Below are 14,182 nucleotides of genomic sequence, written 5' to 3'. Positions count from 1 at the left end.
TGTTTACACAGCCATACACTGATGAGTAAATACAGACAAATACAATAAAACAAAAGTCTAGAAAACTACAACTTTGAGTTATATCCACCCTTTCCATTGTGACAGCTCGGTAGCAACCATAGCAACGTAAATGTCAAAAGCAATACAAGCAGGAACGTGAGCCAATGAAAATCGAGAGTGGGCGGGCGCATGTTGTTGTGGTTCACTGTTCACTTCCTGCTTGATAGCGTGAAATCAATAAACTGCAGCAGACGTGAATGCTCTAAGCTAGAAGGAAAAGAGAAGGAACTAAAGACCTGTCAGCAAAGTAGGTACTAAACAACGAATATGTCTTCCTTTCACTTTCTAAAGACTCTCTAAGTTTCGCCTGTCTGTAACTACAGAGCGAGTAAACCGAAGAGTTTAACGTGCACACCCTCTGCTGCTCACGAGACTGCGGCATGTGATATCGATTAGAGAAACACACACACTGCAGCCTTGTTTCAGCCCGACTGCCAGAGATGCAGGGGAGGCTGGATTCAACATTTAAGTGGTTGGTCATGTTGCATGTTTTGCTCGTTTTATTTGGCTCACTTTGGTATATTGCTTTTAAAGTGCTTTTAAGTTCCACTTTCTCGTATTAGTCACGTGAAGTCTATGTAAGTGTCTGAAAACCATAATGGCAATTTTATTTGTGAATCCATCGCATGTGAAATACTGTATTACATGTGATGCAGGTTAATAAAGGTGGTTTACATGGTGCAATTGACGATTATTCTTTTAAATATTGATTGAGTACAGATTTTTTTCTTGATTAATCGTTTAGTCTATCAAATATATGTTCAAACATATTGAAAAAAATTCATATTAAGTGAATTGGCCCATTTACCTCTCTGATAACCAACAAGCTATGTCTAGTGATATCTAGCTCTCATACGCCTTTTTAATGATTGTAGGTGTCCTGCTTGATGGGTCCTCCAAGAAACCCAAACAAAAGAGGAAGCAGCAGTCAGTTAGATGTCCACCTTTGAATGAAGCCTCTCTCCAAGACGCAGACCAAACATGGTGCATGTCTACAACTGCCATCCTTTCTCCTCACAGCAGATAGTGCAGGTAGGTTGATACGGTCTGATACTTACTACATTTTTTTATTCTTAAATCTAATTATCCAAATGCTGTTGTTTTGTGTGTGTAGCAGGTCTTAACTCCTCTACCTTCCCTCTCTCTGTCTCAGGTGGAGCAGGAGCCTGGACTGATCTGCTGTGGAGGTGGAGCCCTGTTTGTGGTGGCTACTGGAGGATGCAAGGTTACCTTTTTAAAATATGCATATTTTTAAACCATACTCCTGTTTTTTTAAATTTATTTGTGTGAAAATGGAAACCATACATAATTGGAAGAAGATAAATTAGTTAATGGGTATCCAATCATTATTAAAAAAGCTAATATTAACTCATACATACAGGATCAGTGTCACTTCATAAATTGTCTGAATACTCTTGAGTCACACAAGAGCTAACATGTTGGAGATGAAAGGTTTCTGACTATGTTGTGATATGAACTGAACCAAGGTGGATGCCTTCAGTGTGGAGAAGGAGGGCTGCCCTCTCATCTGTCGCTTTGCTACCATGGGCACTGTGAAGAGCATCCAGCACAGCAAGATGGGTAAGAAACACATTACCTCTCTTCTTATGTCCGCCTCCCTCTCTGCAACAGCAACTGTATGAGTATTTTATGAGGGTTTATTTGTGGATGGCCTTATATGTGAGCGAGGCAGCCGGCAACAGAAATGTTACTCCCTTGCTTTCCTTTCTACCTCCCTTCGTGACATCCAGGAGATTACTTGGTGACCATCGAGGAGAAGAACAGCGCAACCTACCTGAGAACCTACACCAACTGGCGCTATCAGGTACGCACTTAATGTTGTAGTGCTATAAAATGTATGTATGTATTTTTCTTTCTCTTTAATATGATATGCTACCTTAATTTAATCCATATTATCTAAACTATGAAACAAAATAAAAATGTATGGCTTTAATCTCACAAAATATAGAATTTTGTTTGTCTTTTAGGTACTAATGTAGTACTAACATTTAACCTGGTATGAATTGGTCCTGGGCCACAAATGTGTGTCAAAATATACCAAAGACAAATGAGGACTTATTTTAGGATCAGCAGTCCAGAGACTTATTGAAGATCATCTATGAATGTGTTTCTGAGTATGAAGCTTAATAGTTAGTTTTTCATCCGTATATCGACTGCCATATGAATTAATTTACTACATGTATTTTGATCGGCTTGTTTCTTGCTCTCTATTCAGGCGGAGGGGAAGGCCCGTGTCGGGGTGCGCTTGTTGGGCCACCTGCTGCGTGGGGCGTCTGTGCGGGGCGGAGTGCAGATGGAGATCATTGAGATCCCTCTGTCAGAGCGCCCTGTTGCCGTGGCGTGTTGCTCAGTAACAGGAGACCTTGTGGTCGGCTGTGAGAGCACGCTGGTTCTGTTTGCTTTGAGGAGACAGAACCAGCTGAGTCTTGTAAGAGTCTGAGACTGAAATAAGGCCACATTTTGACTTCCTTAATATGATATAATTAATAATAATAATAATACATTTTATTTGTATAGCGCCTTAAAATGTACTCAAGGCACTTTACATGGTGAAGACAAACAAATAGAAGCAACAGCAAAACAAGAAAGATGACAATAGTGAGAAACAAGATAGAAACTGGTGTCACAGGCTAAAAGCAGATTTACATAAATTGGTTTTATGTGTGATTTTGGTTAAAGTGTTCAAACCTGCCAGTGCAGGGAAGTGAAAATGTAATTTAGTCTTTAAGCCTTCAACAAGTAATACCATATTAAATGTAGTAGAAGTCTTATCTCTTATAGAAAGCATATCATAGCTAAACAACACAAGTGAACTATTGATACAGTAAATGTTGCAGTGGCTTAATGAATCTTTCTCTGAAAACAAACCAACAGAATCAAAGTCAGCAGATGCTCCAGAGCAGCGGGACCAACTCTCAGCAGAGTTCTAGTCAGAGTCCAGGTAACTCAATCAAAGTAACACATATACTTCATAATAATGTTCTCTGCCTTTTATACACATTCACATATTCTTTTAATTAATTAATTAACACTTTTATGTGACATATACTGTTGAAGTTCTAAACATCATCTATCCTCTCTTTGTTTTCAGGTCAGATCGTAGGTTCAAACCAGAATTTCCTGGATTTTGAACGCTCAGTTATCCTGCATCTTCCAAAAATCAAGCCTAAACAGGTACTTCTTTTTCAATTAGTTATTTTTACTCTTCAGTTTAATTACTTTTTTTCCCTCATTGTTGTACCAGTAAATAATGCCCATACTAACTGGTCTGGTTTATACATAGTGTATACATAATCCCCTAATTAATTATTAGCCATAACAACTGTACACAACAGTATAACTACTTTATTGATTTGTTAAACAATCATTATAATCCATACCATCCAAATAGTTTTTTTCTGTTCTCATTTGTTTTGCTGGAATTCTTTTAACAACTGAAATATTATGTTGATCAGCAGTCACAGCAGTTCTAAGTTAAACTGTGCTTGGAAAACCCAAATAATAAATGGAGCAAAAATCCTAAATCCTTTTGTTTAGGTATTTCAGAAGTTCAAACTATTAAAATTGACCTCTGCCTCCTAGGTGGCGCTGTGTGGAAGATATGTGGCAGTTCAGGCGGAGCTGGAAGTGCTGGTTCTAAAACTGGACACATCCTCTGAGCCTAAAACCCTGGAAGAGTCATCAGACACAAACAAAAGTCAGTTTGTTTGCCCTCTTTAATAATTGACACCAACTCCATCAGTTATTTGGTTTAGTTTAGTTTACAGACTGTAAGAAAGCATCTATTCTAAAAGAATGTTTTGAATCTTGAATTTGTTTAGACATCATGTTTAGAGGAGAGAATTTCACTTCACACCAGACTACCATTAACGTTGGTCTATGTATGTGTGTGCAGCAGATCATCTGGAAGACCAGGCTGACTTTCAGGTCCTTCCGAGACACCAAGAGTTGCTCGGTGATCGAGCTAAAGACTGTGACATTCCTGTTAGCGTAGAAAAGACCGGCCTCGAGGACAGTACAGGGCAATGCACCCTGTCATATGTTCTCTTCAGGTCTGTAACTGTATTTCTGAGCTTCACACTGAGCATATTTTTGCTATTTGAGGTGTATTCAACTCGCTTGTCTCGTTCCTCTTGCAGGCGTTTTACTCCAGACTTCTTCCAGGGCTGCAGTGTGGAGGAGACTCAACTCCACTCCCTACAGCTCTACCCACTGTTCACCAGTCAGTATACAGCATGAGATACAGATGTGGGTGTCAGTACAAAAGCAGCATAAGTTGCCACTGGCATTGGGGTTACCACTCAACTTCCATGTATGTCAGAACAATATTAATAGAGCAGTAAATGGAAACATTTCCATCAGAGCATTAATATATTCCGACCAGTTACACCTTCATTTTGTTGCAGCAAAGCCCTGCATAGCATTCACTGCAACTCCCATCATTCTTAACCAAGTATAACATTTCATCTTCACCTTCGGGATCCTTCTATGTTTCTGAAAATAAATGTTGCCAGTTGACTGAAAGTTCTTATCAGTGTAGTTTCTTTTCTTAAAAAAATATAACATCTTGAAACAAGACGGAATGAGGCTTTTCTTGTTATCAGTCAAAATCACACATCATTCTGGGATATTCATGAACAATTGGGCTTGATTTGTAAATCATTATAGATGGGCGGGTAATCACCAGGAAAAAAGTTGAGCTTCTTCAGTAAGAGTTTGTTAGTATTGGAAATGGGTGAAATTATGTAATATTCTTTTACTGGTTATACACTTTCTAAAGTCAATAACTTACAAAATAACAGTGTACATAAATGATACAAAGTACAACATGAGAACACTATTTCTGTATTTCTCTCTGTCAGGTAACCAGTCAGAGTCTCTGGAAGAACCATCGTGCATATTCTGCTTCTTCTCTCTCCCGTCCGCTGGCTACCTGTACAGTGTGAAGGGCGGCGTCGAGCTTCTCTCGGCCTATCAGTATCCAGAGAAGGTCCTGAAGGCGGTGCTAACAGACCACCTGTTGCACGTCATAACAAAGTACGTCCGCAGTCTGATTTTGATATGGAAATCAGATCTTCACTGAATCGCAGCTTGTAAAAACATCCACGTCTTGAACATCATGCAAGAACATTTTCATATTCTTCTCTTAACTTTCTCCTCTTTTTTTTTTCATTCAGTGGGTTTATATGAGTGTGTCGCGTCAAACGCGTCTACTTTCACAAACAATATAAATGGTCAGCGTAAACACGATGAATAATGTGTAAATGAGCATGTGTTCATGATAATTGTAAATTAGCATAATGAATGCCCCCAATAATACCACATGACTGTTCGTACGAGTTGTTCTCACACGAGAGGCCCAATGAGTCTTTTGAAAGTGAAACTGAAGGATTCTTCTCCATTAAAGACCTCACGTATTTAAGCCTCAATACTAGACGAAGTGACTTACGATGGAATATGTTTTTGTTTGGCATACCAGTAAGTTTGATCTCGTCTCCTGTGTGTGGTAGGAGTGCATTGCAGTGTTTCACCGTGCGCTGTGCGGCATTAGCAGCCAGGAATGAAGACCCCTATATCGATACCACCATGAAGGTATGAGCCTCACCTTATTAAAACCTTGCTATGTGGCCTCCCCACTAATGTACTCACCGATTCAGTCTCTCCACTCGGTGCGTTTGAAGGCCTGTCCACCCTGCAGCCTGGAGGTGTGTGCGCTCAGGATGCAGCTGTTCATTGGTCTGCGCTCAGTGTGTGTCTACGGTCGCCATGTCATCCTGCTTTCCACCGCCGACGCAGAGGCACCAGAGGAACCGGAACGCACTCCACAACGCAGAGGCCTGTAAGTCTCTCGCACGCACACACACACACGCACACACAACAATGATAGTGTATCACCTTTCATACACTTTTCATGTCATCAGATACCTCCCTTTGGGTACTTTCGTGTACCAGAATACCTCATCAGCACTGGTAATGTGGTGTGTCTAGGCAGACATGCATTTATATACCTGTTTACTGTGTGTGTATGTTGTTATTTTAGTGAGTTGAAAGAACACACCTTGCTGACTGGTATTTTCCTGGCGGTGGGAATCGATCCCGCAACCACGCCGGCTCTGGAGAGCCTTCTTTCACGCCCCTTCCTGTAAGACAAACCCCAAACCCCAACCTCCACAGTCTCAGTTGTCACTTCTAGACCGAGCTGCAATGCCAAACAACCCTTGAAATACTCGCTGTAGCGGATGATTGTTAACCCAATCCTTTTATCAGCCCTTATTTAAAGGGGAAACCTTGACACTTTGGATTCTATTTGACCTTTTAATGTCACAGAATGAAATACTTTTTTTCTCTCTGCTTCCAATGAAGCCCTGTTTCGCATCTGAAAGCTGTATTCCTAGCTGCAAGCAGATGGAAACTAGGCTGAACTGGAACATCAGTGTCGCAGTTTTTTTTCCCTACTTAATGACAAAAACTTTGTGAAGAAAAGGTTCAACATGTTCAGGTATTTCTTTGCCCTCTTGTCACACCTTCAGTGTAACTCTTTTTTTAGGGGCATAAAAGTACTACTTCATTCGTAGAAGGAGGGAATTACTAGGATTTTGCCACTGCCTTGTAACAACACAAGTCATCACATATTCATTAGGTAAATTAAATAAGAAAAAGCTTTTTCATCTTTCAGACCTACATTCTCTAATTCAGAAGTTAATCATGGATGTGCTATCGGTCTAGAGTTGGATTTAGAGACAACATGTACGACCCCAACGAGCTAATTTTAAAGCGTTAAAAAGTGTCATCATCTCCAGACAACAGCCGATGGGTTCCAAGATTTTATTTACTATGGTCTGCAAATGCCTGGTACATTATTTTCTTGAATCAAGCTTCTCCATATGGCAATATACTAAGACTTTAAAACAGCCAGTGATTTCAGCCTGTGATTAATTTATGATCCAAATGTCTGCGTGCTTTTGCAGTTTGGCCTAAAAGTGACAACACTTCCTGTTTTTAGTTCCTAAACCAATCCAGCCATAACCTACCTAACTGTCCTCAGTGTGTGTGATGTTTTGCTCACAAACTAATTCTCTTTTTAGTGAAATGAGATCTCAGCTAACCTAATAATCCAACTTCATGGCACAGATTCCTGGTTTCTTGTAAACCAGCAATACACACTTGTGTACTTTTTATATATTTTTATTGAAATTGAAATAAGAAATGCATCTCTTTTTATAGTTGCATCTCAAGGATTTAGATAGTGGAGCCTTTTAAGTTTAGAGCTATTTATATAAGTATTTTCAGGGTTGGACATCGTTGTTATCCGTGACCTCAACGAGTGATTCTGGACCCACACACGTCTTTGACAAGTAATGTAGGAAGACCCAAAAGTCCATATCTGGTGTCAGTCTGCCCCTTGGATGGTCCAGGTTTTGTTGTAAATTTGCTACGATGATTCATAAAGTTTAAGAGCAGTGACTAAACACACATCTTCCAACAATCATCTCTTTGGTAAATCTCCAGGTTTGAGGCCACACATCATGACCGGTGTGACCAGCATGACACACACAAACACACACACAAAATGACCCATCAAGGCCCCAGATGACCTTTTACACCATGTTGACCTGCTCACTAACAATAATAATTAATAACTAACTGTTTGCTTGTTGATGTTTAATGTAGTAATATGTCTTAGTATTAGGCAGTTTATGTACTGTAGTACATATGAGCTGCAGCCCAAAGGTTGTTGATATGTCGGTGATGCAGACACATGCATTGGAAACCATTTATCCAGAAACTGTCATGAAACGGAAGCAGAAAGCATTTCTCCACTTGGTTCATGGAATACTGCTCATGAAATGTTCACTATACTGTTACCGATTTTGAGACCAGCGAAACATCTACTCTGTGAGATAAGACATAGAGATTTAGTGCATCTCTCTGTTTGATTATTCTCTCTTTGACCGCTGACCTCAGGAGCAGGAAGTGGACAATCTCTTCCCCCAAAGAAACCAGCACTGCAGGACACGGATGGAACCTCTACGTGGTCGACACCGTCTCACCACTCACTCTTTACCAAGAGATGGTAACGCAAACATACCCACTTCACTAATAATGTCCACTTGATCTGAATGTCAGTGGTTGTATTTGTGTATTTATTACATTTCTATTCACAAGTATTAATGATAATCATAAAGAAACAACACCAAAAGAAAAATAGAAAAGAGAAGGAAAAAGTAAATGAAAACCATAAAAATGTAAATTTAAATATGTATCTGCATTGCATATTGTCTGCAATTAATTCCTTAAAGTTTTATTTTCTAACAAAGTACAAACGTTCCAGGGTAGCGAGATTATTATTTATTTCTATTGCAAAGTATTTCAAATATTTTCAGGTTGAATATTTCCTAAATCTAGCTCGATGACCTCTGGTATTCTTTCTTTTTTTTTAAGATACAGAAAGGAATTCATTGGAAATTCTTGTTAAGACTTTTTTTCTTACTGCTTACAAAAAAGAAAGCTTCCGCAAAAGTAAGTTTTTAGGGCTATGTTACAGAAAGCAACGCTTACTGGATATGTACATGTTGCATGTTTATGAGTCGATACACTCACTCGGGTGTCTCTGTGTGTCAGGTGGAATACAGCGAGCGGTATGCGGAGACCAACCCACAGGCTCAAAGCCTTCGGCACCTGCTGAGCGAAGCTCACCTCCTCATCCGCTGCTCCTTACTCCAAACATCAGAGCAGCAACGAAGCGTTGAGGGAGACTCCGCCCTGTCTCTGCAGACAGATACAGACGGACCGGCTGAGAAACAGACAGCTGGACAGACAGACAGACAAGAACTGGAGGAGGCACTCAGACAAAACTGTGCACAGCTGGGAGACTGTTTCAGCAGGTAACACACACACACACACACACACATACACGTGCACACACTTTGCTAAAGAACAAACATCCCTTAAAACAGCTTTAGAAATATCTGAATCATCTTTTAATCTATGCACACACCCCTTAATATGAACTGAGGTCCCCCAATATCACAGAAAAAGATTCAACAAGTTTAGATTAGCAAATTGAATGACTTCTTATCTTAATATAATTGAAGGAGTAACCTAACACCCCCAACATCTTGTCTTTGCTGTTGAGTCACTTGTTAAACTAATGGTTTCATTATTATAATGAATAAAAGTCTAATAAAAAGATAAAGCATTAAGAGCAGAATGATGAGCTTATTAGCCACATTTAGCCATTTGGGCTACACAATTAAATTGTAAAACCCCTTAAAATGAATAAATCCAAGCTCATTTTACCTTATTCTTAATATATACTTTCGATGAGGTTTTAATGTTTGGTAAGATAATTGCATTGCTATAATGAGATGTGTACTTGCTTTGAGTATGTTCCCTTCAGTTTGGGACAGCAAGGAAAAATAAGGTTTAATGATGAATGACTATTATTATTATTATTATTATTTATATTATTATTATTTATATTATTTTTATTTATTTTTTCTATAAAATGTCAGAAAATAGTGTAAGATTCCGCAATTTCCAAGAGGCCAAGGTGACTGTTGAATGTTTGGTATTTCTTTCTTAATATATTATTTATTGATTATCAGAAGTTGCTGCGGTTGGTAGACTTGAAGATATTTCTGCCATAATTCTATGCTTTTCTGTCCTGTAAGGGCCAGTCAGAAGGACTGCCACCTGGCTCTGCCGTACTACAGGATGTCTGGTCTGTCAGTCACAGAGATCACGGCCAGGAACCGGCCACTTCCCAGCAGCCCTCACTCCTACGGCCCCGGGTTCCTCTTCTACCTGAAGCATTTTCTGTTTGAAGAAACAGAGCAGATTCTCAGTCAGGTAAACGCAAACATAAAATGCCCATAAAGCTTCACATGATGCTTGTATCATGTAAGGCTTACAGAGATGTGTTTTTAAGTTACCATGTACAAGTCATTTGTATTACATTTACATAAAAAACTGTCAGTTTCCATCTGCTTCTGTGCACCCTAACTTAGACATTCACAGACAAATTTCAATGTTAATGTCGACAACGTTTTTTTCTCAGCTCGAGAAGTCTATTATACGAACCATAAATTGTAAATAAAATGTAATTTACTAATTATTGATTCATTTTTATATTCATCTGATTTATTTGTGTTACACAACAAAATATTTGCCAACATTTCTCCGAAATAAGAATGCACAAGAAAACTAAAGAAACAGAATAATTAAAGAATCATTTTTCTGCAGGAGGCAGCTGATGAGGTCATCGACATTTTCAGCAAATCAGAGCCCTCACAGCTCGTCAGTGTGTGTGCCAGCCCGTCCCTGATGAACATTAGTCCTGCCCAGACGCTGCAAATCTTACAACATCTGGAAGACAAAGCTGGCGTGTCTGTTCCTTTGACTACCACCATGGCAACCATGATGTTGCGTTTGGACGACATGCCGCAGTACACACATCTGATGGAAAGACACGCTGAGGTTAGATGGTACAGGGGTGTGTGTGTGTTTGCGCTTGTGCATGTGTTAAGGGATGCTTCCTGGGGAAGAAGAAATCTGTTTCTCTAAAATTGCGTATTGGGTGATCATGAAACAGCATATCGTAAATAAACAGTCCATTTTATGCTAAAAATGTATCTAAAAATGCACACTTCCTATATAAAAGCACATTCATATTCAATTGCTTCCAATTAGATGAACTACCTTATAGCTATCATTGAAACATGTATAAGCTCTATATTTATTAATTATGTGCGTACATGTTTGTGTTCAGATGCTGCTGGTGTACGGGTTCATTGAGGAGCCAAGGCTGTTGCTGCATGGCGGAGGTGGAGGCCAGCACGTCCAAACCCGTCCCACAGCGTTGACCCGCCAATTGGCGAAGTCCCAACCAGGACTGCTGGTGGCTGCCATGGTGGCTTTACATGAAAACAACAAAGTCCAGCTGGAGCAGGCTGATCACATATTCAAGGTGTGTGTGTGTGTGTGTGTGTGTAAGATTTTTCATGTTTGTTTCAAGCTTACAAAAATATTACAAAGAAAGTGTAAGATTGTAAAAGTGTGTGTGTGTTTCTAGGCGCTGGGCTGTGAGAACTGCTTACAGGTGGATTTCTGGGAGGCGATGCTCATGGCGTCCTCACAGGAAACTCTCATCCAGGAACTTCTGTTCCGAGTGGCGTCGGTCTACATCGACCGAGTGACTAACACAACCTCGGATACACACACCAACAAACCACACACACCTTCGAGACGCAGGCCACTGAAGAGCGCTGACGATCTGGTACTGTAGCTAAAAAATGACTGCTTTGTTTGGTGGTGAGCAATTCAAGATTCCTCGTGGTGTTCGACCACCACTTTTATTGATTGACAAAAATGTATCATTGTGTACAACCAGTGAGATGTTCAGAAATTAGTTAATGTGAACATCAATCTCATGCACTAAGAGTCCTGGATGTTTGGTGCGTGTCTCTCAGATAAACTCGTGCTCCCATTACGGTGCTCTGTACCCGTGGCTCACTGTTCTCAATCCAGCACACACCACCAGCTCACACCACCAGGAGGCGCTATACAAACTGCAGGTAATTTGTCTGCTTCATACATTACTTTGTCTCAGTAAGTATCTAAAAGTGTTATGAGTAGAGAGATCATCTGCCTTCAAGGTGTGAGATAGTTCATGTCTGGTGATTTTATTCCTGTATCCATCTGCAGTCTCTCCTGTGTGGTCCGTCCCTGTCAGTGGGCTCCATCATGCCTCTGATGGAACGTCTTTCAGAGGAAACCTTATGGGGCTTCAGCCTGCACCTCCTCTGCGCTACCAGGGCGGGTCAGTATGACATCAGCATTGAAAAGCTGCTGGACCGATGTCCTCAGGCCATCATAGCCTACGCTAACCACCAGTTACAAGACAAGCATATGGTTTGTACCGAGCAGTAGCCTGCACTTTTAAATGTGTTTTGTTTTCACTGTTTGGTACATTCTGCATTTTACACCCAGTGGTTATCAGAGGTATTACCCTGTCTGTCTTGTCTAATGTCAACAGGTGTTATGGTGGCAGAAGCTGCTCCCAGAGCTTTGTAACAGGACGAGAGCTGCCGCAGACAACAGCATCCTATTGGCCGCTCTCAAAGGTAGAAGCCTCTCTCAGAATACCATCAATCCGTCAAAAGTAACCCAGTATTGTATTTAGAGTTTTTGGTCACTCAACATAAGTTAGTCAAAGAACTTTTCATATTGGGTCATTTTTGACTTGGCTTATTTTACTAATGTACTGTTGTGAGACAACAGTCTGAAAAGGTCGTCCGAACAAGGTCAGGAAGCTAAATCAGGGCTGTTACCATGGAGGACACGGTGGGAACAGGGCGTAACGAATGAACACATGATGGGAATGAGTTATGCTATTTAAATCTGACCACTTAAGCCAGCAGAACAAATTGATTGATAAAGAACCTACGGTTATTATTGCCAGTAGGCGACAGAGAGGACAGTATTTAGACATTCACTAAGCTACATTTTATTTACAGAAGATATAACTGATTAGCTGTATACATAACATATGCTGAATTAAAATAAATACAATATCTTAGAATGTGTTCATTATATGTAGAAATGCAAAGCAACAGAGCACAAATGAGCAATAAACAAATTATTTATAGAGGTTGAGTGAATCCAGTCAAGTTTCACTGGCACCACCGGACAAGAATGCTTCTAATAGAAAGACAATAACTCTGAAAGAAACTGGAAGGGCCAGAAAGTCGAGAACAGATCTGATGTTGATGATTTCATGTGGCCGGTTCTCATTCCAACAGAGACGCTGGTAGTGGTTGCCATGGAGACGAGTCCCACAGAGTTTCTGGAACTGATGCCTGAGGATGGCACCGCCTCATACTTCCTGCCTCACTTGTTGACATGTAGCCAGAGACACCTGCGGGCCTGACACACACACACACACACACACACACACACACACACATCCAGCAATTGAACTGCTGTGCTGCTCCGGAGCAGTCAGGGATTGAGTGATTTTCTCAAAAGACCCTCTCCTGCGCTGCTTGAGGATGATTCAAACTGTCTCGTCTCTATGCTATCAGCACTTTGTTTGTCCTCAGATCATCATGTACAGGTTTTTGTATGTTTATGATCGCACAAATACTTGACCAACCTTTGAGTATGAGGCAAATAAATTGAACATTTAATCAGTCACTCTGGTGATGTATCCTGTGTTTTTAGCTGACAAAGTAGCTGTAGAAGATAATAGAATATGCAGGATACACTAGAATAGACTACAGTATAGAGAGCAAGTCATTCAGAGCAGATATGGATCATAAAAAGTGGTTTTAGGTTTCCCTGTAGGTCCACTATATATCTAAAACACTTATTTTTTTAGTTAGTTGTTTGCATTTCAATATTGCTTTGCATTTCTGAGTTTTGTTTTCCAATTGCATTGTCATGTTTGTAGCATTTTAAGGATTTGTTTGTGTTTTCATGTGGATCATACTGTATGTGGTGATATAAACTTAAATGTCTAGCTCGTATGAAAATGTATTATTATCGTTTGTAGTCCTTAAGCTAGTCCTGTAATTCCTAAAACCAGGAAGTTGGTGAGCATTTAAAAGCTGCAGCGTCCATCACCAAATTCCATTCCTAAACCATTTTTGATTCAGTGTAAAAAACATTTTTTCATGAAAAACCTTCTCATCTTTTGTTCTCCAATTTACATAAGCTTGGAATTACTATAGTGAGTTATCATTTCACAGGTGTTGAATATGAAGACCTTTAACATTGCATTATGTAGCAGACTTCTGGGGAGATTACAATCAACCTTTCTTTTTCTGTTGAAGTTTGAATGCCACTGTTGCAAGACAAACTTAATGTGAGATGTTTCTCAGGAAGGCGGAAAACTGTCCTCATGCAAGCAGCAAATATTTGGCATAAGATGACTTCTGTCTCAGTTGACTGACGGTGATTACAGATCGTTCAGTGTGTGGTTTTAAGTCTCGCCAGAGGAATGAGATGTGGTCTAAGCAACACTCAAAATAACACATGATTAGGTCGTAGACCCCTGTGCAGCTTTCTGTTGTTTTTGGGCTGTTTGAATACAAAGTTC

General features: G+C 40.1%; 1 protein-coding gene across 4 annotated transcripts; it reads left to right on the top strand.

The window, feature by feature from the left end:
• Positions 1 to 150: 150 nt before the first annotated feature.
• On the top strand, positions 151 to 14,182 carry hps3 (HPS3 biogenesis of lysosomal organelles complex 2 subunit 1). 4 transcript variants are annotated; one of them, XM_034530954.1, is made up of 25 exons: positions 196 to 307; positions 936 to 1,092; positions 1,214 to 1,285; positions 1,548 to 1,641; positions 1,812 to 1,885; positions 2,297 to 2,509; positions 2,956 to 3,022; positions 3,173 to 3,255; positions 3,664 to 3,778; positions 3,980 to 4,133; positions 4,221 to 4,303; positions 4,944 to 5,118; positions 5,592 to 5,673; positions 5,763 to 5,920; positions 6,122 to 6,223; positions 8,047 to 8,155; positions 8,704 to 8,966; positions 9,756 to 9,933; positions 10,327 to 10,560; positions 10,853 to 11,050; positions 11,156 to 11,359; positions 11,553 to 11,657; positions 11,788 to 11,994; positions 12,119 to 12,206; positions 12,885 to 14,182. In XM_034530954.1, the coding sequence occupies exons 2-25, from the start codon at positions 1,042 to 1,044 to the stop codon at positions 13,010 to 13,012; spliced, it is 3,237 nt and encodes a 1,078-aa protein (XP_034386845.1). In that variant the 5' UTR covers positions 196 to 307; positions 936 to 1,041; the 3' UTR covers positions 13,013 to 14,182. The 4 variants fall into 4 exon arrangements, with proteins under 4 accessions (XP_034386846.1, XP_034386845.1, XP_034386843.1 ...); XM_034530952.1 differs by having other exon boundaries at positions 3,977 to 4,133; positions 12,885 to 14,178; XM_034530953.1 differs by having other exon boundaries at positions 204 to 311; positions 3,977 to 4,133; positions 12,885 to 14,178.

The sequence above is a fragment of the Cyclopterus lumpus genome, chromosome 4, assembly GCF_009769545.1.
Source record: "Cyclopterus lumpus isolate fCycLum1 chromosome 4, fCycLum1.pri, whole genome shotgun sequence".
Taxonomy (NCBI): domain Eukaryota; kingdom Metazoa; phylum Chordata; class Actinopteri; order Perciformes; family Cyclopteridae; genus Cyclopterus; species Cyclopterus lumpus.
Note: the sequence above shows the minus strand (reverse complement) of the source record. Positions and strands in the feature narration are given on the sequence as shown.

What these genes read in the sequence shown, in the direction of transcription:
- hps3 (XM_034530952.1), top strand. Translation starts at nt 1,042, where the DNA reads ATGGTGCATGTCTACAACTGCCATCCTTTCTCCTCACAGCAGATAGTG. An exon ending in TGGCTACTGGAGGATGCAAG is followed by an intron (nt 1,286 to 1,547) that starts GTTACCTTTTTA and finishes AACTGAACCAAG; the next exon opens with GTGGATGCCTTCAGTGTGGA. An exon ending in AGTTACAAGACAAGCATATG is followed by an intron (nt 11,995 to 12,118) that starts GTTTGTACCGAG and finishes TAATGTCAACAG; the next exon opens with GTGTTATGGTGGCAGAAGCT.